Source organism: Hemicordylus capensis, chromosome 6 (assembly GCF_027244095.1).
Source record: "Hemicordylus capensis ecotype Gifberg chromosome 6, rHemCap1.1.pri, whole genome shotgun sequence".
NCBI classification, from domain to species: domain Eukaryota; kingdom Metazoa; phylum Chordata; class Lepidosauria; order Squamata; family Cordylidae; genus Hemicordylus; species Hemicordylus capensis.
Genome location: NC_069662.1, coordinates 69,580,294 through 69,605,602, shown reverse-complemented (window position 1 = coordinate 69,605,602; position 25,309 = coordinate 69,580,294). Strand labels below are relative to the sequence as shown.

The 25,309-nt window shown below is 41.1% G+C and overlaps 2 protein-coding genes and 1 pseudogene across 22 annotated transcripts in view; 1 reads left to right on the top strand and 2 right to left on the bottom strand.

Moving 5' to 3' along the window:
* Positions 1–583: 583 nt before the first annotated feature.
* LOC128331341 (testis-expressed protein 30-like) lies at positions 584–2,703 on the bottom strand (annotated as a pseudogene).
* Positions 2,366–22,243, top strand: ZNF830 (zinc finger protein 830). 2 transcript variants are annotated; one of them, XM_053261701.1, is made up of 10 exons: positions 2,366–3,202; positions 4,257–4,352; positions 8,897–9,050; positions 11,198–11,231; positions 12,004–12,215; positions 13,338–13,425; positions 13,913–13,976; positions 17,325–17,405; positions 18,772–18,848; positions 21,855–22,243. In XM_053261701.1, the coding sequence occupies exons 1-10, from the start codon at positions 3,053–3,055 to the stop codon at positions 22,036–22,038; spliced, it is 1,140 nt and encodes a 379-aa protein (XP_053117676.1). In that variant the 5' UTR covers positions 2,366–3,052; the 3' UTR covers positions 22,039–22,243. The 2 variants fall into 2 exon arrangements, with proteins under 2 accessions (XP_053117676.1, XP_053117677.1); XM_053261702.1 differs by having other exon boundaries at positions 2,423–3,202; positions 8,933–9,050.
* LOC128329859 (poly(rC)-binding protein 3-like) overlaps positions 15,439–25,309 on the bottom strand; it is a 469,417-nt gene continuing 459,546 nt past the window's right edge. For 18 of the 20 annotated variants that reach the window (XM_053261677.1, XM_053261689.1, XM_053261678.1 and 15 more), the window contains one exon: positions 24,227–25,309. This exon is cut by the window's right edge and continues 3,212 nt beyond it. Coding sequence is in view for 2 of the 20 variants with exons in the window: in XM_053261697.1 (XP_053117672.1) it covers positions 18,186–18,246 (61 nt within the window). In the remaining 18 variants the exon portion in view is untranslated. Of the gene's footprint in view, positions 18,247–24,226 lie in introns of those variants that run through there. The other 2 variants (XM_053261697.1, XM_053261698.1) reach the window with 2 other exon arrangements.

The following is a 25,309-nucleotide window of genomic DNA, read 5'->3' as shown; positions in this document are numbered from 1 at the left end:
GTTAGAACAGCAGCTTTGTAAAAATTGCTGAACATTTTAAAGTAGTTTTTAAAGCCATTCACTTCTAAATAAAGCAACTAAAATAGGTAGCCATTTTGATTCATGGGTGGGGGTGGGAGTGGGGGGGAATCAAACACAATCCAATAATTACCCCAGCATGACCAACCAAATGGACACAAAACCCCAAGCAAGCTCCTGAATACCTTAGACTAGCTGAATGCCAAGCACAGCAAAAAGAGGAGAGGGCTGGCTGGCTATGTCCTCAGATGGTGTGAAGTGAGCCAAGCAGGAGGGCCAACCTACACAAGTCTGGCTCATCTTATGACTGTTATAGAGCACAGCAGGACTCAAGCAAAGCCACACCTTTTAGCTACAGATCAAGTCTGACCAACTCCCCCCTCCCCCGCAACATCCCAATGCAGTTATAATTTGCAGTCTTTCACAGACCTGATGAAGACATCTGAAGAACTCAAAAGTCCACCCAAGACTCCATGTCATCCAGGCTGGCCCCAATGAAGATATTACTAAACTGTGGCTTATATCTCAGTAAGTGTCTGAGATATAATAATAGAAAATATTTAGTAAAAATGCAAATGTTTATTACAGTAATAACATACAACAGAAAAAACAGCAACGATATCATATACCCGATTATAATGAAGTTATAGGACACACACACACAAAACATAGGTTTGTTCTTTATCAAGCCATAGATGAAAACATTTTACTCTTGTTCAAAGGAGTTACTAATCACATATCCAGGCTGTCGACATGGTAGAAGATATACGGTAGTTGGCGATGTTGTGTTCCTACACAATGATTTCTTTGATCCAAAACAAAACCTGCCTGTTTATTTCCAACAGGATGTCATCTGCAGTTCATCTTTTTACTGCCATGCTATGATTTGCCTTTTCAATCCAATGGACTTTCTTAGATGCTTTCTAACAATTGTTTATCACACATCTCATCTGAAGTTCCAGGCAAAAATATCACAGAGAACTGAATGAAAAATACAGACCTCAGATCGTGAATGAACAAGCTATCATTATTTTGGACAGCTTGACAACTTCACAAGAAACCAAAGAACAATCACTAAGGAAAATGCCAGAAAGCTCCCCAGCAGATCTTAAATATTCCACAACAGTTTTATATGCTTTAGTTCTATAGATAAGGCTAAGGCTTTTTACAGGAACAGAAATCCATGAGAAAAGGTAGTCTGTGAAATATATCAACTGATGGAAATCCATATCATCAGATGCTCCATGAGTTAGAATCCCAACATATGATGGCATCTTCTCAGGAATGGAGGAATCTGCTGCATGTATCTGGTAGATTCTTTAGTTTTTATAGTTCTCAGTTTTTAGCTTTTTATTACTAATTTTTAATTTGAAACTTTTGAAACATTTCTAATTTTAAATGTGGTTCTAGGCTAGTCTTTTAACTTGTTTAACTTAATCTTTTATTTTACATTGCATCTATTTTATTGATGTTGTGAGCTGCCCCAAGCAGTAGTGTACTGGACGATTGTGGCATAAATATGTTAAACTAAAAAGAAGTCTGTACAATCCTAAAAAGGGAGCAGACCTCCCAGAAAGAGACACTCTTGCACCTCTATGTGTAGAATCCCAAGGAAAGAGTTGTGGTATGCAAGGACAAGGCACTGGAGTAGAATCAGGAATATTAAATGTTTAATTAGGCAGATATTATTTACAGGGAGGCAAGGGCAGTCTGCCTTCTGCCTCTGGCTGTTTGTTAGCCCTGCCTCTACTCCAGGCCTGGAATAAAAATAAAGCGCCATTCAAAAGCTGGCCTGGATCAATGAATGGATTAACCAAAAATATCACACTATGCAACTGTTAAAACATGTAATCGAATTGGACTGTACTGTGGTGCAGTGGGGAAATGCTTGACTAACAAGCAGAAGGTTGCAGATTCGAATCCCCATCACTACTATGTTGAGCAGCAGCAATATAGGAAGATGCTGAAAGGCATCATGTCATACTGCACGGGAGGAGGCAATGGTAAACCCCTCCTGTATTCTACCAAAGAAAACCACGGGGCTCTCTGGGCACCAGAAGTCGAAATCGACTTGATGGCACACTTACAATAAGTGCCCTGATTACCACCCTCAATTTGTTCCTTTATATTCCTTTTGGATAACCATGTCACTCTTCAGGGGCAGAGTGCTTTCCTGCCATGGGCAACAACTGTTCGTTTTTAATCAAAAGACTGTAAATGCAGGAGGTGCCTAAGCAAATTGCTAAGATTTAAACAGATTATTTTTGCTGCACACAGAAAGCAGCATTGCATTTGCAAAATAGGGAAAATGCTAGATTAGAACCCCAGGTAATCTTGGTTTAAATCCTTCCGCCCAATTGCTACCTCTCAACATTTTAATCATCCTACTTTTTAATAAAATACGTTTTATTTATTTACTACACGGTGGTGCTGAAAATGGGAGGGGGAGAAAACAACACCTGGAGCTCTTTGACAAACTAATGAATACCTGACACATCTGCAGTTCTTCTTTAAAGACTGATGAATACATGCACTCAGGTTCTTAATTTGTTACATGTTTATCCCACCCATCCTTCAAGGAAGAACTGCCCCTTTAAACTCCTCTTGAATAACTATCCATATTGGGTGGTAACTGTGGGCTTACTTCGACACGCGCACACTATGGTGGCAGGAGAGTTCGTTCATTCGAAAGTTGCCACCGGTCGATGCATTGCTGCCCAGCTGCAGGAAGCCGCACGCATTGCCAGGAAATTTTGGATTTTTTTAAAAAAAAGTTAATGCCGAGCCATCTCATTAGTGTGGCTTTCTCTTTGAATCGCTTTTGCCTCAAGAGTCCCGCTAGCGTAAAAGCGCCCAGTCTCGGTGTCCCTCACGAATCTCTCAGCGGGAGCGAAGGGAACCCCGCAAGGGAGTTACGCATCGTGCAGTGCTTGTTTTCTCCTGACGCAAAATATCTGCGACGACAAATGTTTGTGACGCAAGGATGGATGCGCCCAGTGTGTGAGGAAGCGAAGAAGGAGCACCACAAAGTGTCATGGCTTCTGCAGCTGCTTCGGGTTCAGCGGGGCGGCGGCGGGCGACGCCAGTAGGGCAAGACGAGCTGCGGCGGCTGATGCGGGAGAAGCAGCGCGAAACGGCGGCGGCGGGGAAGAAGAAGAAAGTAGACTCGCCCTTTGCCAAATATCCTGGGTCTTGTCTTTTTCCTCCATTGGTGCTGGTGGGGAACTGTTCCCTTTGCTCCCGTGTCACTTGTTTCTTCGCGTAGGAAGGAGAGGGAAGCCTCGCGGACCTCCCCCGGCAATGCCTCCCCCCCACGCCCCATTGCTCCTACTTTTGATTGAGGGCTAAGCAAGAGTGGCTGTAGACTGGCTAGTTAACATTGTTCCCGCCGTGTTGGCCGCGATACGCGGGTGTACGCCGCTTTGAGGGTCTTTTTAAAAAAAGAAGCTTATTCTCATTTAAGCCTGACATCTAAAGAAAGGCTCGATTCTCATGTTGTTGCCAGTGTTCAACCCGTGCCTATGCTGTAGATTTCAAGACTGCTGCTTATGAGACGGGAGGCGAAGCAGCGATCTCTCTCTCGCTTTCCTCTTCTTTCCCCAGTTCTTTTGTCTCTTTCTTTCTCCGCTCCCCCGATTAGCAAGCAGAACACCAGATGCCCCGCAACCCTGGTGGGGGAAAGGGCTGGATGAAAGGCCTGGGGAAACAATCTCCAGGTTGCACGTGAACGAAGAGACAGGTCTCCCCCACCCCGTTGTGACTAAGTAGCAAATTTGCCTGCGTCTTTTCTCCTTTCTTAGAAGCTGCTTATCGACTTCGGAAAAGTGGGTTTTTTTTCTGGTGATAGAGGATTAGTAAAAGTGGTCATCGCTGTGCTTATCTGGGGTGTAATATAGTCAAGGTGCTTTTAAAAAAAAATCTGACTGATAGTATGTTGGTTAAATAGGTAGCTTTAAAGAAAATATAAAGCAATGGTTGTTAAATCCACATTTTTTCATCACTTCAGATAGTGTCTTGACCTTCATGATCTCTTCAGAAGGTTAGACAATTTGTAGCACCCCAAATATATTTTGTAATTTGACAAAATGTTGTTAAATAGCTAAAAATACATATTAAACTCTAGGATTTTTTTTAAAAGTATGTTGTGTAATGCTCCCTCTGAAATGATGTTGTAAATCTCCTTAGGGTTTTGAGGTGTGGATGATCTGTATTTTTCCTTAACTGCAAGCTCTACATATAATGTTTTGGGGAACTTGAGCTGCTCCCTGTGCAATGTGCCTGTGAAGAATGAACTGCTGTGGCAAACACATGCTCTTGGGAAACAGCATAAAGAAGTAAGAGGCATGTCTACTACTTTGTGAAAGTACATGGTTACTGTATTTATGGCTTTTTTTGTTGCATGAATTTGGGGTGTGTAGGTGTTCTTTCAGTTAAAGTGTAGCTTCTGGTAGTAACTGGATCAAACAGTTGTAGGTAGTTTATCATTTTCCTGGGTGACCTGAGTGAGGAAACATTCAAAATAACAAAATAGGTTTCCTTGGTCTGTTCATTTTTAGCACAGTGTATAGCAGATGGCTACATAAAAGATATATGAGAGCACAGTAAAAAAATAGAATTCTGTTGTTCTCAATGGAGAATATTCTTAATGTTGCTTAAGTTTCTTCAGTTTAGTTTTATTTCCTAATTGGGAAACTGAAATTTATTTAGTAGCTCTGTGAGAATTGTGTATGTCCTTCATTAATGAAGTTTAATTAAAACTAAATTCTACCATCTGTTTAATGTTTGCAAGAGATGCCCCTGATTAACTTCTGCCTGATGTATCTCTGCAAGGTAGGGATGTGCACGAATCACTTTGAAGGCCCTGTTACGAACCTCCAGATGAGTTAGAAGGACCGGCAGTTTGGCCGGTTCACTGGTGGGGAGGTTACCTTTAAGGAGCAGGGAGGGTGCTCTTACCCCCTCCCCCCACCGTGTTTCCCCCACTGCCACTGACTTAAAAAACAGTCCTGTGGGGTGGCAGCATACCTCCTTGTGTGTATGTTGGACCAGAAGTGCCTGGTGTGTATGCGCACGTCATACATGTTACATGCGCACTGGACACTTCCGGTCCAACATGTACTGGGACGGCAAGGAGGTACGCTGCCACCCCACGGGACCATTTTTTAAAGACAGTGCCCGTAGGTGAAACAAGGCGGGGGTTAAGAGCACCCTCCCTGCTCCTTAAAGGTAACCTCCCCCCACACTGTCAAACCGGCCGCGACTGGTTCCGTGCACATCCCTACTGCAAGGTACAGTGCTCCCCCAAATGCCACCTACTATAATAAATATACAGACAACCGTAGCACTTTCACCAATCTAGCAGGAAGAAACCTTTCTTCCTCCTCCATTTAGTCTAATAGCAATGCAATGGCTTTCTTGAGTCTCTATCTGAATGAGAAATAGAAGGAAATATACCAGGTTTATGCTCTTCTTGATTTTGCGCACTGTGTTTAGTTTTGTTTGCTTGGTTGCCAATAAAGGGCCAGAGGATGGGAGACTGCCAGTGTGTATTTAAACTTTTTGCTTGTGGATTGACATTGTCTCATGACTTGCTAATGCAAACTCCCCCAAAGAATCAAAACCTCAGGATGCTTTAGGGGAGGACATGAACATGGCTGTGAGCCATGCTCCCGTAAACCTTCTTTGGCTTTGGTTTAACTTGTAATGTACATTATATTAGGGATGTGCCTAGAACCATTCCGGAGGCGGCAGGGGAGGGTGCACTTACCCTTCCCGCTGCATTTCCTCCACCAGAGCTCGGTTGTATCAAAGCCCCTCGAGGCGGCAGCGTATCTCCCTGCTGTCCCATTGTCGTCCTCTGCCAGAAGTACCGGGCGTGCTTGCGCCCTTTGTATGCACTTGTCCATCTGCCATGCACGCATGCGACAAGCGCCTGGTACTTCCAGCCACTTCTGGCTGAGGACGGCAACGGGGCAGCAGGGAGGTAAGCTGCTACCCCGAGGGGCTTTGATACAACGGAGCACTGGCAGAGAAAATGCTGCGGGAGGGGTAAGTGTACCCTCCCCCACCCCTAAGGGAACACCCCCGCCGCCTCTGAAAGCCAAAACAGCCCCGGTGGCCGAAACATTTTGGAGGCCTCTATAATGGCCTCTGAAACGTTTCAGGCTCAAGCCTACATTATATAGAATAGCATTGTGTTTCACAGATCAGTTAGCAAAATAAATAGTAGGACCATAGAGTATCTTCCATCTGCAGACATGCTATGAACATATGACTTATCAGGTTTTAAACTTTTCTCTTACATACTTGGGAGGAATCAAAGCCTTAGTCAGTTCACTGCAATTCCTACAGTTGCTGTTAACTACTTTTGGTGGAAGTGTGAACATCTGGTGTCAATCCGGAAAACTTTACAAGGTTAAAAGTGCCCCTAGAATCCAGGGCAGTATATTCAGATGCATAGCTGGGTCCTGTGAGAATTCAAATCTTTGCGAAGTATTGATATTTAGGGATGTGCATGGAACCGAGTGGGGGAAGTTCAAAGGTGGGAGGGTGGGTAGGTTAGACTTTAAGGGTGGGGAAGAATGTGCTTTCCCCCCACTGGCACTCCATTGCAAACTGGTCCAGCAGGGTGGCAGCGTACCTCCCTGCCGCCCCGTCCGCTCCTCGGAAGTACCCAGCCTGAGTGTGCACGTGGCCGGCATGTGCATGTGTGCCAGTTACTTCTGCTTGCTTCCAGTCCAAGGAGCGGACAGGGCGGGAGGGAGGTACGCTGTTGCCCCGCCGGACCGGTTTGCAATGGAGCGCCGGCGGGGGGGAAACGGAGGGAGAGGTAAGTGCACCCCCCCACCCTTAAAGTCAACCCCCTCCCGCCTTGAAACCAGAGGAACCGCCGGTCATTCGAACCAGTTCAGTGGTTCATAAAGGATGTCCAAACCGATTCTGTGCACATCCCTATTGATATTCACATCCCTATTTGTTGTAAACCACCCATTGTTGTAAAGTGCCCAGAGAACTTGCATTTTGGATGGTATAAAAATGTGTTAAATAAAAATAAATAAATATTCTCTTAGCAGCCCATTTGTATGATCACAGTGCAGCAGGCAGAAGTTCATCAGCTGTATCTTTAGGAAGTAATTGTGGACCTTCTATAGGAGGTGGCATTTTGGAGAATCATTGTAGCTTATAGAGATGCATCAGGCAGAAATTCATCAGGGCATCACCTGGAAGTGATTGAGGAAGCTGCATCTGTTGAATTCCTGCCTAGAATCAGCCTTCCCTAGTTAAGTCCAATGTCAAGCTGAAAGACCAAGGCAGAATGTGGGTGCATGGAGCCTCATTTCTAAAGCAAGCATAATATATTTGACTGTATAAGTCTGGTTTGTTGCAGGCCACCTAAACATGAGTCTGGGATGGTATACCAATATACTAAATAAAACAATAAATACATAAATACAAAGTTACAAATAAATGCAAATACAAACAGCTTACATGGCACAAAGTTAAGGTTATCCCCTTCACTTGCAATTTCCATACATTTTAGAGCATGAGTGAAAATCGTAAGTAACTTAACTGGCCTAGTAGACATAGTTAGTTAAGTGATATTTTAAAGCCAAATGATTTTTGATATTTTTAAAGGAACCGATCCCCTCCCTGCCCTGCTTGCGGCTGCTGAGCCAGCTCATGCACATCCTCTGTGTGTGTGTGTGTGACTGTCGCTCACTACCAGTCACTGAACTGCATTGCATCTGCTTTTGTGGCAAAATAGCACCCTTAATGCCACAATTGGAACTTTGAGCTAATATAAATGTATTTGAGGATATACAGGTTTCACCTCTGTATTTAAACTTTTTGTTTTGCTTTGCACTTAATCTTTTTCAAGACAGAAACACTTTTCTTTGAAACAGTAAAAATTGTTTTGATTATTTGTAAAAAGCCTGTTTCCTCAACCATTTGTTAACACCAAAGCTGGATGGTAATTATACAGATTTCTAATTAAATGGGATTCTGCTGCTTCATTGATGGAAGAGCAGGTGGTCTTGTGATAGGAGCTGATCTTGTGCTAGCAAGCATGACTTGTCGCCTTAGCTAATCAGGGTCCACCCTGGTTGCATACAAATGGGAGACTACATGTGTAAGCACTGTAAGATATTCCCCTTAGGGGATGGAGTCGCTCGGGAAAGAGCATCTAGGTTCCAAGTTCCCTCCCTGGCATCTCCAAGATAGAGCTGAGAGAGATTCCTGCCTGCAACCTTGGAGAAGCCGCTGCCAGTCTATGTAGACAATACTGAGCTAGCTGGACCAATGATCTGACTCAGTATATGGCAGCTTCCTATGTGGAAGACCTATTTAGTATTTATGAAGAACATTTTTTTTAACCTGCAGTTCTCATGCTGTTTTGGGACAAAAGTAGAATTCTGTTAAAATGCCCAAAGTTTGAAAACTTAAGTAAATGTGGTGCTTAGTAGCTGTGCATTTTCTCTAGGGGTTTTAATTTAGACCAAACCACTGGAGTTTTTGTAAAATGTGTTATCAATAGAGAGATACCAGGATTACTTCAATAATTGTCAATTTATAGCAGTTTAGTGTTGGGTGAAGAAGGCAATAGGTCAGCTTTCAGATTTTTCAACTAAGATCTCTTATACAAAATATTTGGTTTGAAAGAGAACATTTTTACTTAATTTTTTTATTTAATAATAATTTACATGACACAATTGATTTCTCACTTGGCACTTAAAGTGATGTGTCAGGCTTTATATAATTTTGCTTATTTATAACTTTTGCAGTGGTATATTTGGCTTGTGAAAAGTGTGCTACTTATCAAAAATATTTTCAAATTACCACTCATAATAATACTTAAATCTTTGGAAATTTGGTGCAGGATGTTCATTTGCTGGCTTGGACTTTTTTCCTGCAGAAACTTTCAGAATTAAAAGATCTTAAACAGTCAGTACCAGGTCCCACGCCTAACACGTCATCTTCTCTCAAAAGGAAAACTGCAGATATAGAATCTCCAAAACTAAAGAAAGCAAAAGGTATGTGTTGTGGTGCTTGCTGACTTGTAACTTGTAATTGCTTTATGGTTCAATTTTTGTTTGTCAAAAAGCTGTGAAAGCAGCTGGATTTTGAGTCTTGAGTTTGTTTTTTATAGATGCAAGTTTTGGCAAAGATGTTAATAGTAGTATTATTTTTCAGAATTATAACTCTAAATAGCTAGTTTGCCTGTAATACAAATGGCACATTGGTTTGACAATTATTGCAAACCTTCTTATGGTCTGCTATATGGTGTAGATGCTATAGGAACTAGAAGAGCTTGCGTGCATTGCTATTTATAGGTGCTGTTTCGGTTACTGATATTAGGGGTAGGATTTTGGAATTGTCAATATGGTCTCCACAACAAGCTTGCAAATCATTACTTAGGGCAGGGATCCTCAACGTTGGGCCCCCAGATGTTCTTGGACTTCAACTCCCATAATCCCCAGGCCCAGTGGCCTTTGGCTCGGGATTATGGGAGTTGAAGTCCAAGAACATCTGGGGGCCCAATGTTGAGGATCCCTGACTTAGGGGATGATCATCCCACCAGCCTCTGGTTCATTAGCCTATACATTACTACTGCCTCTTAAACCCCTGCCACATGTTGACACATCATGATGTGCCATACCACATCTGCATCTCTCACTTCTTGCATGTTCACTGATTCATTTAGTCCACACAGCTCAGGAAGGTCATCTTTATTGAGAGGAAAGACCAATTTGTAAAAAGTCAGTCAGGTCATTTAACATATGCAGTGATGTGTGCCAGGACTTAAATATCCTGTTACATTGGGGACTTCAAAAACATATAACTCAAGAAATACTCTGTGCTTCCCCACTCCCTCCTGAATAATAAAACTGCATACTGTGTGGAGCTACAATTATGAATATATGTTAAAGGATAAGAAAAAACAACACCACATTTCCCTTGGATGAATATAGATCTTTTACATGTGGAAACAGCTCCTTAGGGGTCTGTTTTGAAACTGCTGTTATTTATATTTTTATATTATATAGCATTCATTTATATGTCATTGGTCATTTATAAATGGATCTACACTAAACTGGGACAGCTGCTCATGCTTGTCAGCTAGTTGGTCCATATGAAATTTCAGGGAGACTACACAAATTATTTGGATTTTATGACCAATCAAATGTTCAAGGGCTTATAATAGCTAATGCTGTTTTTATTCCTTAGCATAAGTATACATGCACTATTGTTGCCTATACAATACCAGTCTATCTGACACACTCTCTAGAGTATCCTTGAGTATCCCCTTTTACTCTCCCCTTATTTATGGGGCTGGGAAGACTGGTGCAGTGTTTCTTCGTATAAGCAGGTTTCATTTGTTTGCATTACAGATGCTTTGTATGTGTCTTATGAATAGCTTCTTTTACACTGTCCTAATAAATTGATTCATCTTCATCTTAACTGCCTAAAAAAAAGAAGAAGCTGATTTTTCTAGTACACTGTAAGACAAGGACAGGCAGCCTTGGCTTTCCAGCTGTTATCGAACTACAAGCCCCATAATCCCCAGCTACAATAACGTATAGCTGGGGATGTTGGGAGTTGAAGTTCAACAGCTGGAAATCCAAGGTTGCCTATCCCTGCTATAAGACACATATTTGTATGGTCATACTGTAGGTTGACATGCCAGCAAAGTTGTCACTGAAGAATATTATGACCTCAATCATTACCTATGATGTTGAGGTAGCATCAGGAGCTGACTGGAATGTTGTATTGGGGCAACATAGGGAGTCATTACTATCCCAGCAACAGCCCACGTTGCCATATGCAATGTTTTATGAAGCTGTTGCATTGCATGGGTGTAGATGGAGGTGGGAAAGAAACAGAGGATGCTCATCATCTGCATTCAGTCCTCAAGGTATTTTGACTGCCATGGAACTATCCACATTGTTGTGCACCTGAAATGCAGGCAGAAATCTCAGTACAAAGGGATTGCAATTGACGTATGCAGTGTTGTGAGATGAGTGCTCTCATTTCCTTGATGAGAAACACGACTGTATTTGCTTGGGTCCCTGCTGCTTTATGCAGCTCAGCATTTCTATAGGTTCAGCTTTGGAGTGGGACTGTGAGAAATTCAAAATATGACACACAATTCTGATAAAGGTTGTGTTTTGTTTTTCAGATTTAAGTGACCAGCCACAAACAGTCACATCTCGGTAAGGTGGGGATTTTAATAGCTCTTCCTTTATTTCCCCCCTTTTTCCTAGATGGTGTGCTTCCTCTTCCACTTGAGTATGTAAAATCATCGTGCAAAGAAAATGGCTTCCCAAGAGAGGCTGGTTTCTGCTGGCAGTTCTTTCCATGTGGCAAGCTGCTGTTGTGCAGTGGTTCAGAATGGCGATCATGGCATTAGTTACATTGCAGACCTTGAGGACAAAGGGGGGACCCCTGTTGACAAGCAGGTCATTATAGAAAGGCAGCTTCCATGTGGTAGCTGTTTCATGTATACTAGTACATAGCTGTATATGATATTACCTCCAAACACAAAATTGCATTATATTCCTCATTAGTGTTCAAATCTCTTTATATTTACATTATTCCAGTAATCCGTATTCATAATTTCAGTAACCCCGCAGGGAAGGCTAGTATTATTGTCCTCTTACTATAGATTTGAAAGACTATGGCTCAAAACGTGTATGTTTTTTAAATCTCTATGAAAATACTTTGATCCTGCCTTTTAGCTTCCAATTGGATTTTTAGATACTGTGGCCTAGATTCAAACAACTGTGTGACTAGTTCCATACAGCTGAGGTGGGGCTCACTACCTGGAACACACAAACAGAGAGAGGTTTCATTGTCTGTGTGATGGTGGTGGGGGAGTCTGCCATTCAAAGCGGGGGGGGGGGGAGACCTCCCCCTATCTGAAGATGCAGTTTAGATCCTGGCTTGTGTTATGATTGAATATGTAATGTTTGTCTCCTTCCTTAGTCTGCCAACAGATGTTTCTGGCAAAACAGAGCAAGCAGATACAGAGAGACTCTCATCAAAAAGTTCAAGCCAGAACTTATTACTAGGAGACTCTTCAGATGAAGAGGAGAGAGCAGATAAAAGCAAAGACAACAGCAGCAAGCCATCTTTGCCATCCATAGCCACTCCAGCCCCTCCTCACAAAGCAGATGCTACTGTTGCTTTACCATCTGGTATGTTTGGGACTCTGTCTAAATATCCTATGACAAAAACTTCAGTTGGAAGTTAACACGATACACATAAAATCTGCTTAATTTTTATTCATCTTGGGGAATAGCATCACTCCCCTTTCATATTTACAGTGTCACATTAACTAGTCTTGTCAGTATATACTGGAGTATACTTTGCGTGTATCATACATGCTTCTTAGACAGCTGCGCATATCAAACCAGAATTGGTAACCTTTTGCCTGCAGCTTATAACACTTACATCTTATATCTGACACAATGAATTCTGGTTGGTTCTCCAGTATGATGGATTCAGTCAAACAGTTTCCCAGCCTTTAAAAAAAAAAATGTTAAAGTAATCTCACGTACATGTTGCCAGTTATATATTAAGAATTGCTTTGTTGGATCAGACCAAGGATCTAGTTCAGAATTTTGTTTCCAGCAGTGACCAGCAAGAATCTTTTTTGAGAAGTTCTCAAGTAGAGCTTGAAGGTGATGTCTGCTTCTTATTGTCCTCGGCATCTAGTACATGGAAATTCAATTTAGCTGTCTTGACTAGTTGCTTTTGTGAGACCTGTCACCCATGAATTTGTTCATTTAAAAAAACAATTTTTTAAAAAATCTAGTAGTCTTCATTAACATGCAGCCTGATCCTATGCATTTTTACTCAGAATTAAATTCCATTGGCTGACATCTGGGCTAGCCCTGCATTGCTGTGCCAGAGTTTTCTTTTTTTATGATGGGGCTGCAGTTTTTTGGCTAAGGGAGGGAAGGATCTGAAACTCCTCCATGTGACAGATAACCCTGGTGTATCAGCATTGGGTAAGTCTGGATGTCCATCACTGAAAACAGTCTCAACATATGTGTGCATAGGATTGCAACCTTAGTGTGATAGTGAATTTTGTGCATTATGCATTGTGTAAGGAAAGTACTTCCTTTTATTGGTGTCTAACCTCCTGTCATATTGTGTGATCTCAAGTTATGGAGTACTGCATGAGACACATTTCTCTGTGTGCTCCATATCACTTATAATTAATGTACCCACTTCTAGTAGCTCAGGCTCTCAAATACGTGTGAATTCCCTGGGCAGTACTTTTCATCCGTTCTAAAAGTGCCTCAATTTTACAGATTTCTTGGATAACAAAGCGGCTACACCTCTAGTATCCCATTCTGGCTCTATACAGAAAGCAGAAACACAAGAAAAGATTGTGGAGCGGTAAAGTATCTAGTGCAAAAGTTAAATCCTACATTCTTCCAGAGAGCCTAGAAGATAATAGTATTTTAAGCTTGCTTATTGGGGGGAAAAATGTTTTTGGATTCTCATCTGGCCAACATTTCCCCCTACGTTGTATCCAGTTTATTGATGCTTAAAACAAAACAAAGGGGATCAATTTGATGAGATGAACCACTCTAACGTAAACAGGACTGTTAGCAATTTCAAAAATTAAAACCATTGCATGCTGTTTCCTTAAATTTATTGGATCTTGGGGGCAATTAAATGAACCTATAGAAACAATGCTGATTAATATTTTGTAAGGCAGCATTTAATTTTGTTCTGTCCCCAACAAACTCCATTGTAGATGGCATTGGATTATTCACTGTGTTCTCATTGCTAATATTTCATCTGCTGTCATAGTGTTTTGAAGGAATTAAAAAGGAATGCCGCATGCTTTAGCTCAAGAGAAATCATCTTAATGTTTCAGGAAAGAGAACACAGCAGAGGCCTTGCCAGAGGGATTTTTTGATGATCCTGAAGTGGATGCAAAGGCAAGTGTAATATGTTCTGATTTTTTCATCCATACTAATTCTTTGAGGAATTAATCCAACTAGTTCAGATTGCAGTAACTGAATAACAGATTTACATAATTATTGAAATATTCCTTCATGTCTTAAAGTAAATGATATGGTAAAACTTCAGCATTTTTCTCTATTAGCAGCTAGTTTTTGGTATGCTTGCTTCAGATATCTTCCATTATGTGGTACTTAAAGAAGAGTAATGTTTCTGTAGATGTACAGACAAGGGGTGTGAAGCGGTTCTCTTAAAAAGCAGGTTTGCTCCTTACCAGCCCAGCCCACTGCTTTTCCAGCAGCAGCGCTCATGGTGCTGTTCCCTGAAGCCTCTGCATGGCTTTGGCATGCACCTGACTGATGCACATTTGTGTGCCAATGCCACATGGATGCTGCAGGAGCCGCTGCCGGAAAAGTGGTCCTTCCCTGCTTTTTAAGGGAACCACTGCCTGCCCCTCTGAGCCGATTCGAATGCCAGTGCCCGAGCCGGTTTGGCGCTTCCCAGAGGAGGCACCAAACTGGCTCGTGCACATCCCTAGTACTAACAGGTGGAGAGCACAGCAGTGTCAACTTCTTAAAAGTGTGACTTGGTTAACTGCCTGTGTGGTCTCCATCTGCAATACTAGCTGAATGTTCTGTCACTCACTAAATTCTCTGGGCTGGTTTGGTGACAATCAACACCATATCAAAGATGGTTAAGAAAAGGCCTTGCAACATGAAGACAGTGCCTTGGGGTAACATATGGAGCCTCCTTCTTTTATGACAGAATGCATACAATCCGGCCTCTCTCTGCCGACAGTTGATATCACTTCACTTTATCCCTGCCCCTCTTTTTCCCCCAGTAGCCAATACCAATGAGTACAAAGAGCAGGAGATCTTTCCAAAGTGCTTACTCACCAGGTTTATTATAGAGAGCCTCACTGCCACTTCCTCAGCTAGTTTTATTGTCTTGAAAGTCCTCCTCTGTCCTGGCTGTGCTTCTCCTCCCTTGTTCATTCTACCTTGAGTTCCCTTCTCTGCATAAATGGCTTCTGCATAACTAGCCGGTAGAACAAAATTCAGTGGAAAGTGCTGCTGCTTATGCCTTGATTGCAAGTTGGACAAGGGCACATTGATATTCTTATCGTTCAGCTGTGTCCGTTTCAGAGCTCTTGATCTTTTGGGCGTCACATTCAGTTCAGTGGGGCTTGCACAGGAGAAACTTCCTGCTATGTGGCAGTCTTCATAGTTTCTTCTCTGTATCTCAATATTTTGGATGCCGAATACCTTGCTGAGGTCAGCTCAGAAGAAGCTCCAGTGCAAAGCTATGAAGAATGCTGTGACTGGAACCTGTTTATAGGCCTTTGAAACTACCTGTGTTAAAGGGGCAAATACTTTCTCCCAATAGCAATATAGCTTCCAAAGTATCTCCACTTACTGATCAACGATTTCACAAGAGAACTTTTTCTGTTAACTTTTATTATAAGAGATGCAATGGTTTAAAAGGCAGCAAAACTTATTCAGTCTAAACATGACAGTACTACAAAAACTAGAATACATAGCCAATATCCATATCCATCCTGCGTGTTTATGGTGAGTTACTTTGCAATATTACATATTCTATTTTAGTTTCATTTAGAAGTAAAGTACCTATATGACCTGCTTTTACATAGATAGAATGTGTTTTACTCATGGTGGGGGAAACAAAGAATACATAAACAGAGCTAGGATCAAGGTCTCTTAAAGAATTCTGTGGGCACTTGTTTTCCTTGAACGGTGTTGTTTAGCTTGAAGTTACCATATAACAGAGAAAAAGAACTGGACACTGCTAGCTGCGTCTTTTGCTGCTGTTTTTGAGAGCATTAAAACTGTGAAGTTTCAACACAGAGATTTAACCTTTGAAACTCACCAGTGAAGTAGGAAATGTGACAGCCCTAGTTTCTCTTGCCCATTTTTTCTGCCCCTCCCTTACTGTAGAACTCGGAGTAGGCAGGCACAGGCCCAAGGACCAGAGGAAAAAGGGGTACAAGTTGCTTCAGCTGGTGGATTTGAAGGTGTACAGTGAATCTCTGGGTCACAACTTGTACATCCTAGAGAGAAGCAGTCCTGAGACTTGAGTCCTCTGCAAGCCTAACCAAGGTTTAAAAGCTTTCTGGCTGGGTGCTGTGCTACTGGTCCTTATTCACCAATGGAGGAGGATCCATTTCTTGATTTTATTTCCAGTATTGGAAGTATACTGGGGAACTGGTGGTGGTGAAATGTGAGCTATGAGTTGGGAAGTTTATGGTTCAAATCTGCCATAATTTCACTACATTGCCTTGAGTAAGCCATTCTTGGCCTCAGCTTGTGCCCAGTCTGCAGTATGAGAGTAATACGGACCTTGCCTTCAAGATTCTGTTGGGACCTTTTGGATTATTCTAATGGGCTATATAAGTGCAGAGGGTTTTTTAAATATTCTGCTACTGCATCATGAAGCAGTGAATCTTGAAGTTTTGCAAGTTTTTGCCAGAGGCAAGTTCATTTTCTTCCTTTCTATCACAATGTAAAGACAAGATTCCACCTCCTCCTCCCTCTTTTGCTTTGTGTTGTTTAAACTTGCATTTCTTTTATGCTAGCAGAGTCCTAACTTTGGAGGGGATATTGGATTTTTCCTTCAGTTACTCAGAGACAATTTTTTCCTAGTGCAATTAGATGTCTTCATCCCATTTCAGTTTCCAGGATGATAGCTAATTCTTGCAAATTCAGGAATTAGCCTCTTGTTTATTACTTTGAATGTCTTGTGTAATAAGACCAAAAGATTTGCAATGCCCAACCATAGAGAGCAAAGTAGTTAATGCAGGCACTGCTGAAATTATAAATACTGCAATTTCCTGTGATGCCAGAATGCAGATGGCTCACAAACTCCAGGTTCCATGGTATTTAGGGTAGGGATGTGCGTTGACCGATTCATGGTTGAACTGGTCCACCATGAACCAGGTGATTTGAGCAGTTCAATCATGAACTGCTCTGAACCAGTTCAACCAGCCCAGTCAGTCAAACGAACCGTTTTGCAGAGCAGCGGTTTGTTCTGAATTCAGACTGAACCGCTGCATATGGTCCGTGTACACCCCTAATTTAGGGCAGGGGTAAATGCGTTCCATAACGTACTTAAATTTGCTTGAGGGCAATGCACATGTTCTGGGGTGAGGATTTTTTCTCCCTTCCCAAACATTGGTTGGAATTGTTTGGATTAGATGCTTCTGTTGCTAGTGTTTTAGGATATTCTTCTTTTTTTCTAGAGCAGAAACAGATAAAGTTGTTGGTGAAAAAAGGAAATGTATGAATGAAAAGGCTTTGTTTGCTTCCTAGGTGCGAAAGGTTGATGCGCCAAAGGATCAGATGGACAAAGAATGGGATGAATTCCAGAAAGCCATCCGCCAAGTCAACACAGTGAGTTGCTTGCAAATGCCTCTAAGTGTAGAACTGGAACTTGGCTGAATGACATTACACTGCATTTGCTGACTGCTTCCCTTGCCTAGTGTGAAACTCATTTTATAGATCAACTGTATTCTTCACTAACAACCAGTTTCATTGTTTGAAGAGGGGAAAGACACTCAGATATGCAGTGAAGAGGTTTTGGTAATAGATTATATTAGGCACAGATAATTTGATGATGATGAAGGCTGCTCCTTATGCAGTCTTGACTTCTTAAAATTATATTAGTATTTATATTCCTCATTATATAAGAGGGATGCCATGTGTATACTCTATAATGTTAGCTTGAAATGAATGTCAATTTCTCATTTGTACTCTGATGCATGTTATTGATAAAATTATCTATTGTAATTTTAAGTCCATTTCTTTACTCAGTCTATAGCTGTTACAGGAATCTTCTGGCTTTGAGGTGACATTTCTGACAAGAAGTAACATTCTTCTGTGTGGTTTTACTTTATTGGGAGACTTGCCTTGTGTCTACTTCTGACTAATTCTGTAGTTTTTCCATAGGTAAACCTTAGTATGTTCTATGATGTGACATCCAGCCTTGTTCATGTCTCTTGCTTTCAAATGTTGGTAGAAAAATTCCCATAAATGAATTGTTGAAGAAAATGGTGGCAGAGCAGTCATTTGTTCTGTTCTGAAAAGCACTTGGTGCTAGAAACACTATGGATGCTCATATAAGACAGTGAACACATTTTGTAAGCTTTAATGATGTGCAAGGGCTCCTCTTGATTACATGTTGACCACTGGCTGCATGGCATCTCCAAGATATTCAACCTTGAGAAAGTATATACTGAAAGAAACAACAGGTTAAAACATATTTTGAAATTCAGAGGTGATGATTAATAAACGTTAATAAAATTCCTAAATCTGGTTTTCATCCTTGCATATTGTTAAAAGATACTTTTGGAGGTGGTGCTTGACTTTGCCAATTTCAAAATGTCTTACTATATGGACTAGCGGGGACAGCTGACTCACTCTTGGTTGCTGTTGAGATAATAGGAGCAGACTGCAGGGGTATGCATTCCCACCCACCTCTCCCTGCTTTTAACCCAGTTGCCTCTTAGCAAGGACTTGTATGTGCATAAGTGGCCAGCCTGCTGAGCCTTAACTTCTATTAATGGTGGTGTCTGTTTTTAACATCAGCTGCCTGCCTTAAAGCAGGATGGGGGAAGTCTGCTTTGGGGAGGAAGTATGCAATTCTGCAGCTGGTGGTGTGATTCTCTGTAGTCTAAAGGTCAGGAAAAGGGCACCTCAGAGTTGATTCTTAAAGTACACCTTATTCTGAAAATAATACCCCCAATCTTTTCTGAGTTAGATTTCAGAAGCTATAGTGGCTGAAGAAGATGAGGAAGGGCGACTCGATCGTCAGATTGGAGAAATTGATGAGCAGATGTAAGTAGATGTGCTTCTCAAAGGGCAACTGATTTCAACATAATTTTGGAATCTGACTAAAATATGCATTTTATATGTTTGATTTGGCCTCTGTATGCTATTCAGCTAAAATCTGTTTAATAGAATAGCTTGCACTAAAGCCAAAGTAACTGAAAAAAGAATGGTGACCAGAACTGTATACAATACTCCAAATGTGCCTGCACCATGTATTTATATAAGGGCATTATAATAGCAGCAGTTTTATTTTTCAATTTCCCCTTCCAGATGATCCCAAGCATGGAATTCACTTTTTTCACAGCTGCTGCAGCCTGAGCTGATACTTTCAACAAGCTGTTCACCACAACCCCAGGATCCCTCTCCTGGTCAGTCACTCAGGCTGTGAAGTTGGGTGCTTTTTCTTTTTTTTTGCTCCAATTTGCATCACCTTATGCTTACTGGATTGCATTTGCCATTTTGTTGCCCACTCACCCAGTTTGGAGAGAACCTTTTGGAGCTCTTCATAATCTGTTTTGGATTTCACTACCCTAAAATAATTTAGTGTAATATGCACATTCAGCCATCTCGTTGCTTACCTCAGCTTCTAGATCATTTATGAATAAACTTTAAAAGCACGGGGGGGGGGGGGGGGAAGGACCCTACCTCTTACTTCCCTCCGTTGTAAAAACGATCCATTTATTCGTACTCTTGGTTTCCTGTTGTTTAACCAGTTACCAGTTCACACATGAGCCTGCTCCCTTATCCCATTACTGCTAAGTTTCCTCAAGAGCCCTTGATGAGGAACTTTGTCAAAAGCTTTTTGAAATTCCAAGTATACTAAGTCAACTTGATCACCTTTATCCACATGCCTGTTGACTCTCTCAAAGAACTTCAAAAGATTGGTGAGGCAAGATTTAACTTTTAGATGCTATGCTGATTCTCCTTCAGTGAGTCCTGTTCTTTATATTTAACAATTTTATCCTTAAGTATGCATCAGTTTACCCAGAAAGACTCGACAACATATTCTTCGATAATTGTGCTAATCTTTAAGGACTTGATAGTTTTTCGGATCTATTGTGTCAACTAAGTTTGCCTGCCATTTTTACCCTTCTGCTTGTGTTAGAGAAATGGAAGGGCACTGAATCCCCATCTCATAACTACCAGAAAACTTATCCAGCAAATCTTTTTTGCTTCTGAGATTTCACCAGGCATTGCTCACACACTTCCAAGAATCTCTTGGCAACAATAAGGGAAGAATCTCTTGGCAACAATAAGGGCTGGAAATATACTCGTTTAAAAAAGAACTATTAGGAAGCTGAGTTCTTCAGCCATCATTACAGTTCTGCATCTTCTCGTGCCCTCATGGACAAACACAACAATTATATAGAACCAAGTGATGAAATTTGTAGGTAGGCCAAGTATTCATTGATTTGCTTTTCAAGACATCTGTGATTGGATTAGTATCTGGCACAGTTTCATGTTTATACTAGGTGGTCTTTTAAAAATCCCATGTTCTACAGGAACACTTCAGATGCAATAGCTAAGAAGTTCTACATGGCTTTAAGGCATTTGTCAATTCCAGAACTTTAGATCAGTTCTGCAAAAGGCAGAGAGGGTTGGAGTGAGAGGAAGTTTAAAGCCAGCTTCCAGATTTATTTTTGGGTGTAGCCTGTTTTCATATATGGCTCTGACAGGGAACTTACATGAGTCGAGACCAAACTGAAACCATTGTTATCTTCTCAAATGTGATCAAGCAGAATCGACTACACCCAGCCTCTCAGTGGTCTGGCTTGCTGCCACTTATCCTGTTTCCTGTAACTGAAGTACAGCCCTAAGCAAAGATGCAGTGAGCTGCTTCTAAAAGATGCAGTTAGTAGAGGGACTGAAGAATCTCTGGCATTGGTGTAGCTTCACATGGTTTGCACACTGGTACCTCCACATTAGAGCATCCTTCCTCTTTCCCCAGTAACTTTCTGCAGTGCTTCAGTGGAAGCACAAACAGAGACTTGGAAGGAAGGAGAGTTTGAGATCACTTCAGATTTATTGCTTATTCATAGTTTCCAGTGTGGGTCTTGTCCAGCATAATCCCAGAGTAAACTCAAGAGCCTGTGAGAGAAATGTACTTTAAGGAAGTAAAAGATGGGAGAGCTGTCTTTTTTAAACTTAAAATTATCATTGTGGAAGTTTATCCTTTGTCTCTGATTTTGATAGTTATATTACGATTGAAGATCACTGCAGACTACGTGGATGCCCCTTAGCCTCTGTCCATATAGTGTTTGGTGAATCAGTCACTTCATCATTTTCTGTCCTATAACAAAACAATGTGATCCACTTGGTCAGGAGGATCTTACGTTCTGAGCATTCTTAATTTATAGCTGCCAGCTCTGATAACACAGCTTTAATATTGACAGGATTGTATTTGTGTATTACAAAAGTTTTACAAATCACCTGAGTGATACTTGCAAGTTTCTGTTCTATCAGTGCTTCATGTGTGCCAGAGTTTGTGAACTATTTTATGTCTATGTGCCAAGCAAGTATTATATGGTTCTTGTGCCTTAATACTTTAATGCATAGAAGTGTGTTCAAGTAAGCCTGCAGAGGTGAAGGAAGGCAAGGGTTATTCTGAATAATTAAACTGCTCGCTTCTGTAATCTGAAGGAAAAAAATCAGATGCAAGAGATTGTGGCCAAAGTCTTTTGAAAGTATTTTGCAGCAGTTCTCTAAAATCAGCAGCGTTGACACTGTGTTTTGGGGAATCCAACGTTGGGTGTATTCTACGCACACATGTGGTTGATGGTGATACCTACTAGGCCAGGACCTTGTATGAATTGAGTGTGCACCTTAAAACATGCCTCAGAATCCTCTGCAACACTTGGGGCTTTTGTGGCAATGCTGCTCTTTGAAGTCCTAATTCTTCCAAATACATAAAATCCTATGTCTGGGGGAAAATTATAATACACATTTTTTTTCAGCTGATCGCACAAAAAAATACAATCTACTTTGAACTAATTATTTTTTCTCTTGCATTAGTGAATGTTTCCGCCGTGTTGAACAGTTGCGTGACCGCCAGGAAATAATGAAAGATAAACTGAAGGAAGCCATGAGACTAAGAGCCACACAGGCCAAAGAAGATGAAGAAATTGGTAGTGACGATGAAGGGGAATTGCAAGACTTGCTTTCTCAGGATTGGAGGGCAAAAGGAACTTTATTGTAGCTCCCTGGTAAAGGGAAGATAACTTCCTTGATCATGTATTGTCTTATGAGACACCCTTTTGTTAATGTATTTATTTCTGCAGGTGTTAAGAATCAACTGTAAGATATATTTGCAGCCTTAAGAACAGGCTAATGTAAAAATTGTATATTGTGAAATGGGTTTATAAAGACAATTGTAGGTTTCCTATTAAAATATCTAGAAAATGTTTCATTGTTCTCTCGTATGTTTAGCAAAGCCTGTGCTATGTCAGTTTTATCTTTTTTTACCCTTCAAAATGCTTGTTTTAATTGATGGTTGACCAACAGTTGAGACCATGTTACAGCATTAATCAAGGATGTGAGACTAGGTGCTAGGAACCAAAGAGTTGCTTAGGCTTCTGCAAGGGGTTTGTGCTAATCTAGCAGACTGTTTGACTTTCACGTATGTAGTGTGCCAGTCTGTACTGGATATATACAGTGATTTTAAAACCCCACATTGTAGGCCTGTGCACATTGGACTAATCAGAATTCCAGTGTCCAAATTCCCTACCCTCGCCACCAGGAGACAAGTGCCCTGGGTAGCGTCCTGGTAGTGATTGTCATTTAAATTGCTGCCCAGCAGTGGCATGGCGGCTGGGACAGCACAGAGATGATGATGAGTTCAGGGTTGGGTTGGGCAGGGAGTGTGGAACTGCTCCCTGGGAAGCCTGTGCACTGCTGGGGAAATGTGCAGGCTTCTGAAGATTGTAGTCCTGTGCAGGACCTTTTCCTTTCTATTTATCTGGATGAGCATTTATGTGGCTTTTTAAAAAGAAAAGAAAAAATAGTGCAAAGTTACTTGGTCTCCAACAGCAGTACCTTTTGACATCACCTTTGAGAAGTCCTGCACAGAACTACAATTTCCAGAAGCCTGCATGTTTTCCCAGCAGCACGCAGACTTCCCAGGGAGAAATTGTGCACTCCCTGCCTGCCCCAACTCCAGATAATCTCTGTGCCACCCAGCTGTCCCCACACCAGTCCTGGGTGGTGACTTAAATGGCCCCTACCACCAGGACGCTACCCAGGGTACTTGCCTCATGATCTAATGCCTCCGGCGGGGTGGTGGTAGCGGCAAATTCTGACACTGGAATTCCGATTATTCCAACGTGCACAGGCCTACCACATTGTAAGATGTGTTTGAACTCAGTTTCTCGAGTTGTTTGACATTTGGTACGGAGGGCTGCTGTTTGAAGAAAATAATACTAACCCGCACTTAGTCTTATGTACTCAGTTGTTATGGTTCTCTGGATCCATGCCCCTTTATTTTGCATTTTGAAGCCTTAGATTACTCACTAATAAGCTTGCTTCATCACTTAATGCGTCTGATGCTGTCCAGCTGCTGTACCCTAAATCTCTCTCACTGGCAGTTGTTAACTGATAGATGCTAGTTAGTTTCTATAATTCAATAATACCTATTTACTGTCTTGGTTAAACACTGTATCCAAGACAAAACATAGGTATTACTGAATTATTTCCTAGGTTTCCTAGCTCCTAGGTTTGTTTAGCAAAATCATGATTGGGCTGGGCAGAGGATTAGAAACATCCTGTTAAATACTTTTTGCACAATTTTTATGCCACATAAATGCAAATTGTGTTAAGTATTTACAAGCATGAGCAGCTATTCACAGATCTTAAACTTCAATTTCTTTCCTAATTTGCACTCTAGTTTTTTAAAAAAATCCATTTATCAGTTTTGTTCTCAGAAGTTGAGTGCAGTCAATAATAGTAACAGAGTAAACAAATCTAAAATGCTTAAGTCTAGCAAAAATAAGGATTTACCTTTTCTTTAATGATATTGCTAACCTATGTTAATTGGGATGCAAATTCCAATAAAATGCTTTCTCTGGGGAAAAGGTGTGATATTGCTGTTGGTGCTGCTGTCAAGTCTAAAGGCTTCTTGGGCTCCCAAGCCACCTTTTGCACACATATATCCCAAAAACTAACTCGTGCATGGAAAATGGTTTCCCCACTCACCCTTGCTGAATAAGGGTGCCTCTCTTATAACCAATGTATTAAAAGGATGTTTTAAACAACCAGGCTAACTGTTGCATGATTGCTGATGCATGATTACTGTTTCCAACAGGCAGGCTATCGTGCAGTAGCTTCTGAGATGCTAATCAGTGTGATCTTACAATTGTAATGCTTTTCTCCAATAAGCACTGGCGCCTTAATTGTAATTGCGTCAAACTTTTAATTCATAACAAACCCATATGTCTGAACTTATTGGTGACAAGTCACAAACATACTGTTTGATGTGACAGTTCAACATCTTGGTTACACACAAGGTTAAAATCACAACAGTTGAATGTATGCACAAATCTATGATTTGGTTTTTTAAGTCAATATTTTTTATTTATAAAAACAGCTTATTTAGTTTGCCAGTCTATACTGGAAATACAATGATTTAAAACACCAACAGCCCATGCTTCATACAGACTAGCCAGAGCATGAACATCTGCAAAAAAAAAAAGTTTTTAAAAAATCCTTTGTATACTTCAAAATGGTTAAAACCAGGACAGTAATGGAAGCAACACAGGAGTTAGGAAGCACAGTTGCTTAAAGAGTAAACGGATTTATTTTGAGATCTCACAATAAGAATAAAGTTAGAAATGGCAGCTATTTCCTCTGTCGATTAGTCCATAGAAAGCATTGTCTCATGGGGCTTTGGAAAAGTCCTGTCAGGCAGCTTGTGCCCTAGAGCATGCTGGGACACATTACAGAGCCCCCAGGCCAGTTACTTCTGAAGAGAGCCTGAAATGCAGGAATAAAAATTGGGGACAAAAAAAATAAATAAAAAGCAAAGGGGGGGAAAAACCACCTCACTATTAAAGAATAACACTTAAGTACAACCAGCACAGAACAGTATTTCAGTTCAAGCAAATTTTCCTCACATTTTGCTTCCTTCAATTATATAAACAGTTACAGTAGTTCTGAGTAATTTTATAGCAGGTTTCTAGAGGAGCTGAATAGCTGAGGTACCTTGACAGTATTTCCAGTTTTCCCCCTTTCAGTATATACAAACAAGGAGATCATTTGGTTAAGTGCAAATTGTTTGTAGTAATGGCAGTTCTACAGTTGGTTACAGTGACAAAACTTAGTGCAAGTTACTAAAGTGGAAAGAGAGAAAAGCTACAGAATACAGAAATGACACAAGATGCTGAAATAGTGCTTAGCCCTATACAATTAAACACACTTTTAAATACTAGGTTTTTAAAAAGTATTGCATTTGCATTCTGTTCAATTCCTCATTAAAG

Excerpts from the sequence above, each read along its gene's own strand:
- ZNF830 (XM_053261701.1), top strand. The coding sequence starts at position 3,053 with ATGGCTTCTGCAGCTGCTTCGGGTTCAGCGGGGCGGCGGCGGGCGACG. Across the intron at positions 4,353-8,896 it reads TTGGGAAACAGCATAAAGAA|GATGTTCATTTGCTGGCTTG; the intron begins GTAAGAGGCATG and ends AATTTGGTGCAG. Across the intron at positions 13,977-17,324 it reads ATCCTGAAGTGGATGCAAAG|GTGCGAAAGGTTGATGCGCC; the intron begins GCAAGTGTAATA and ends TTTGCTTCCTAG.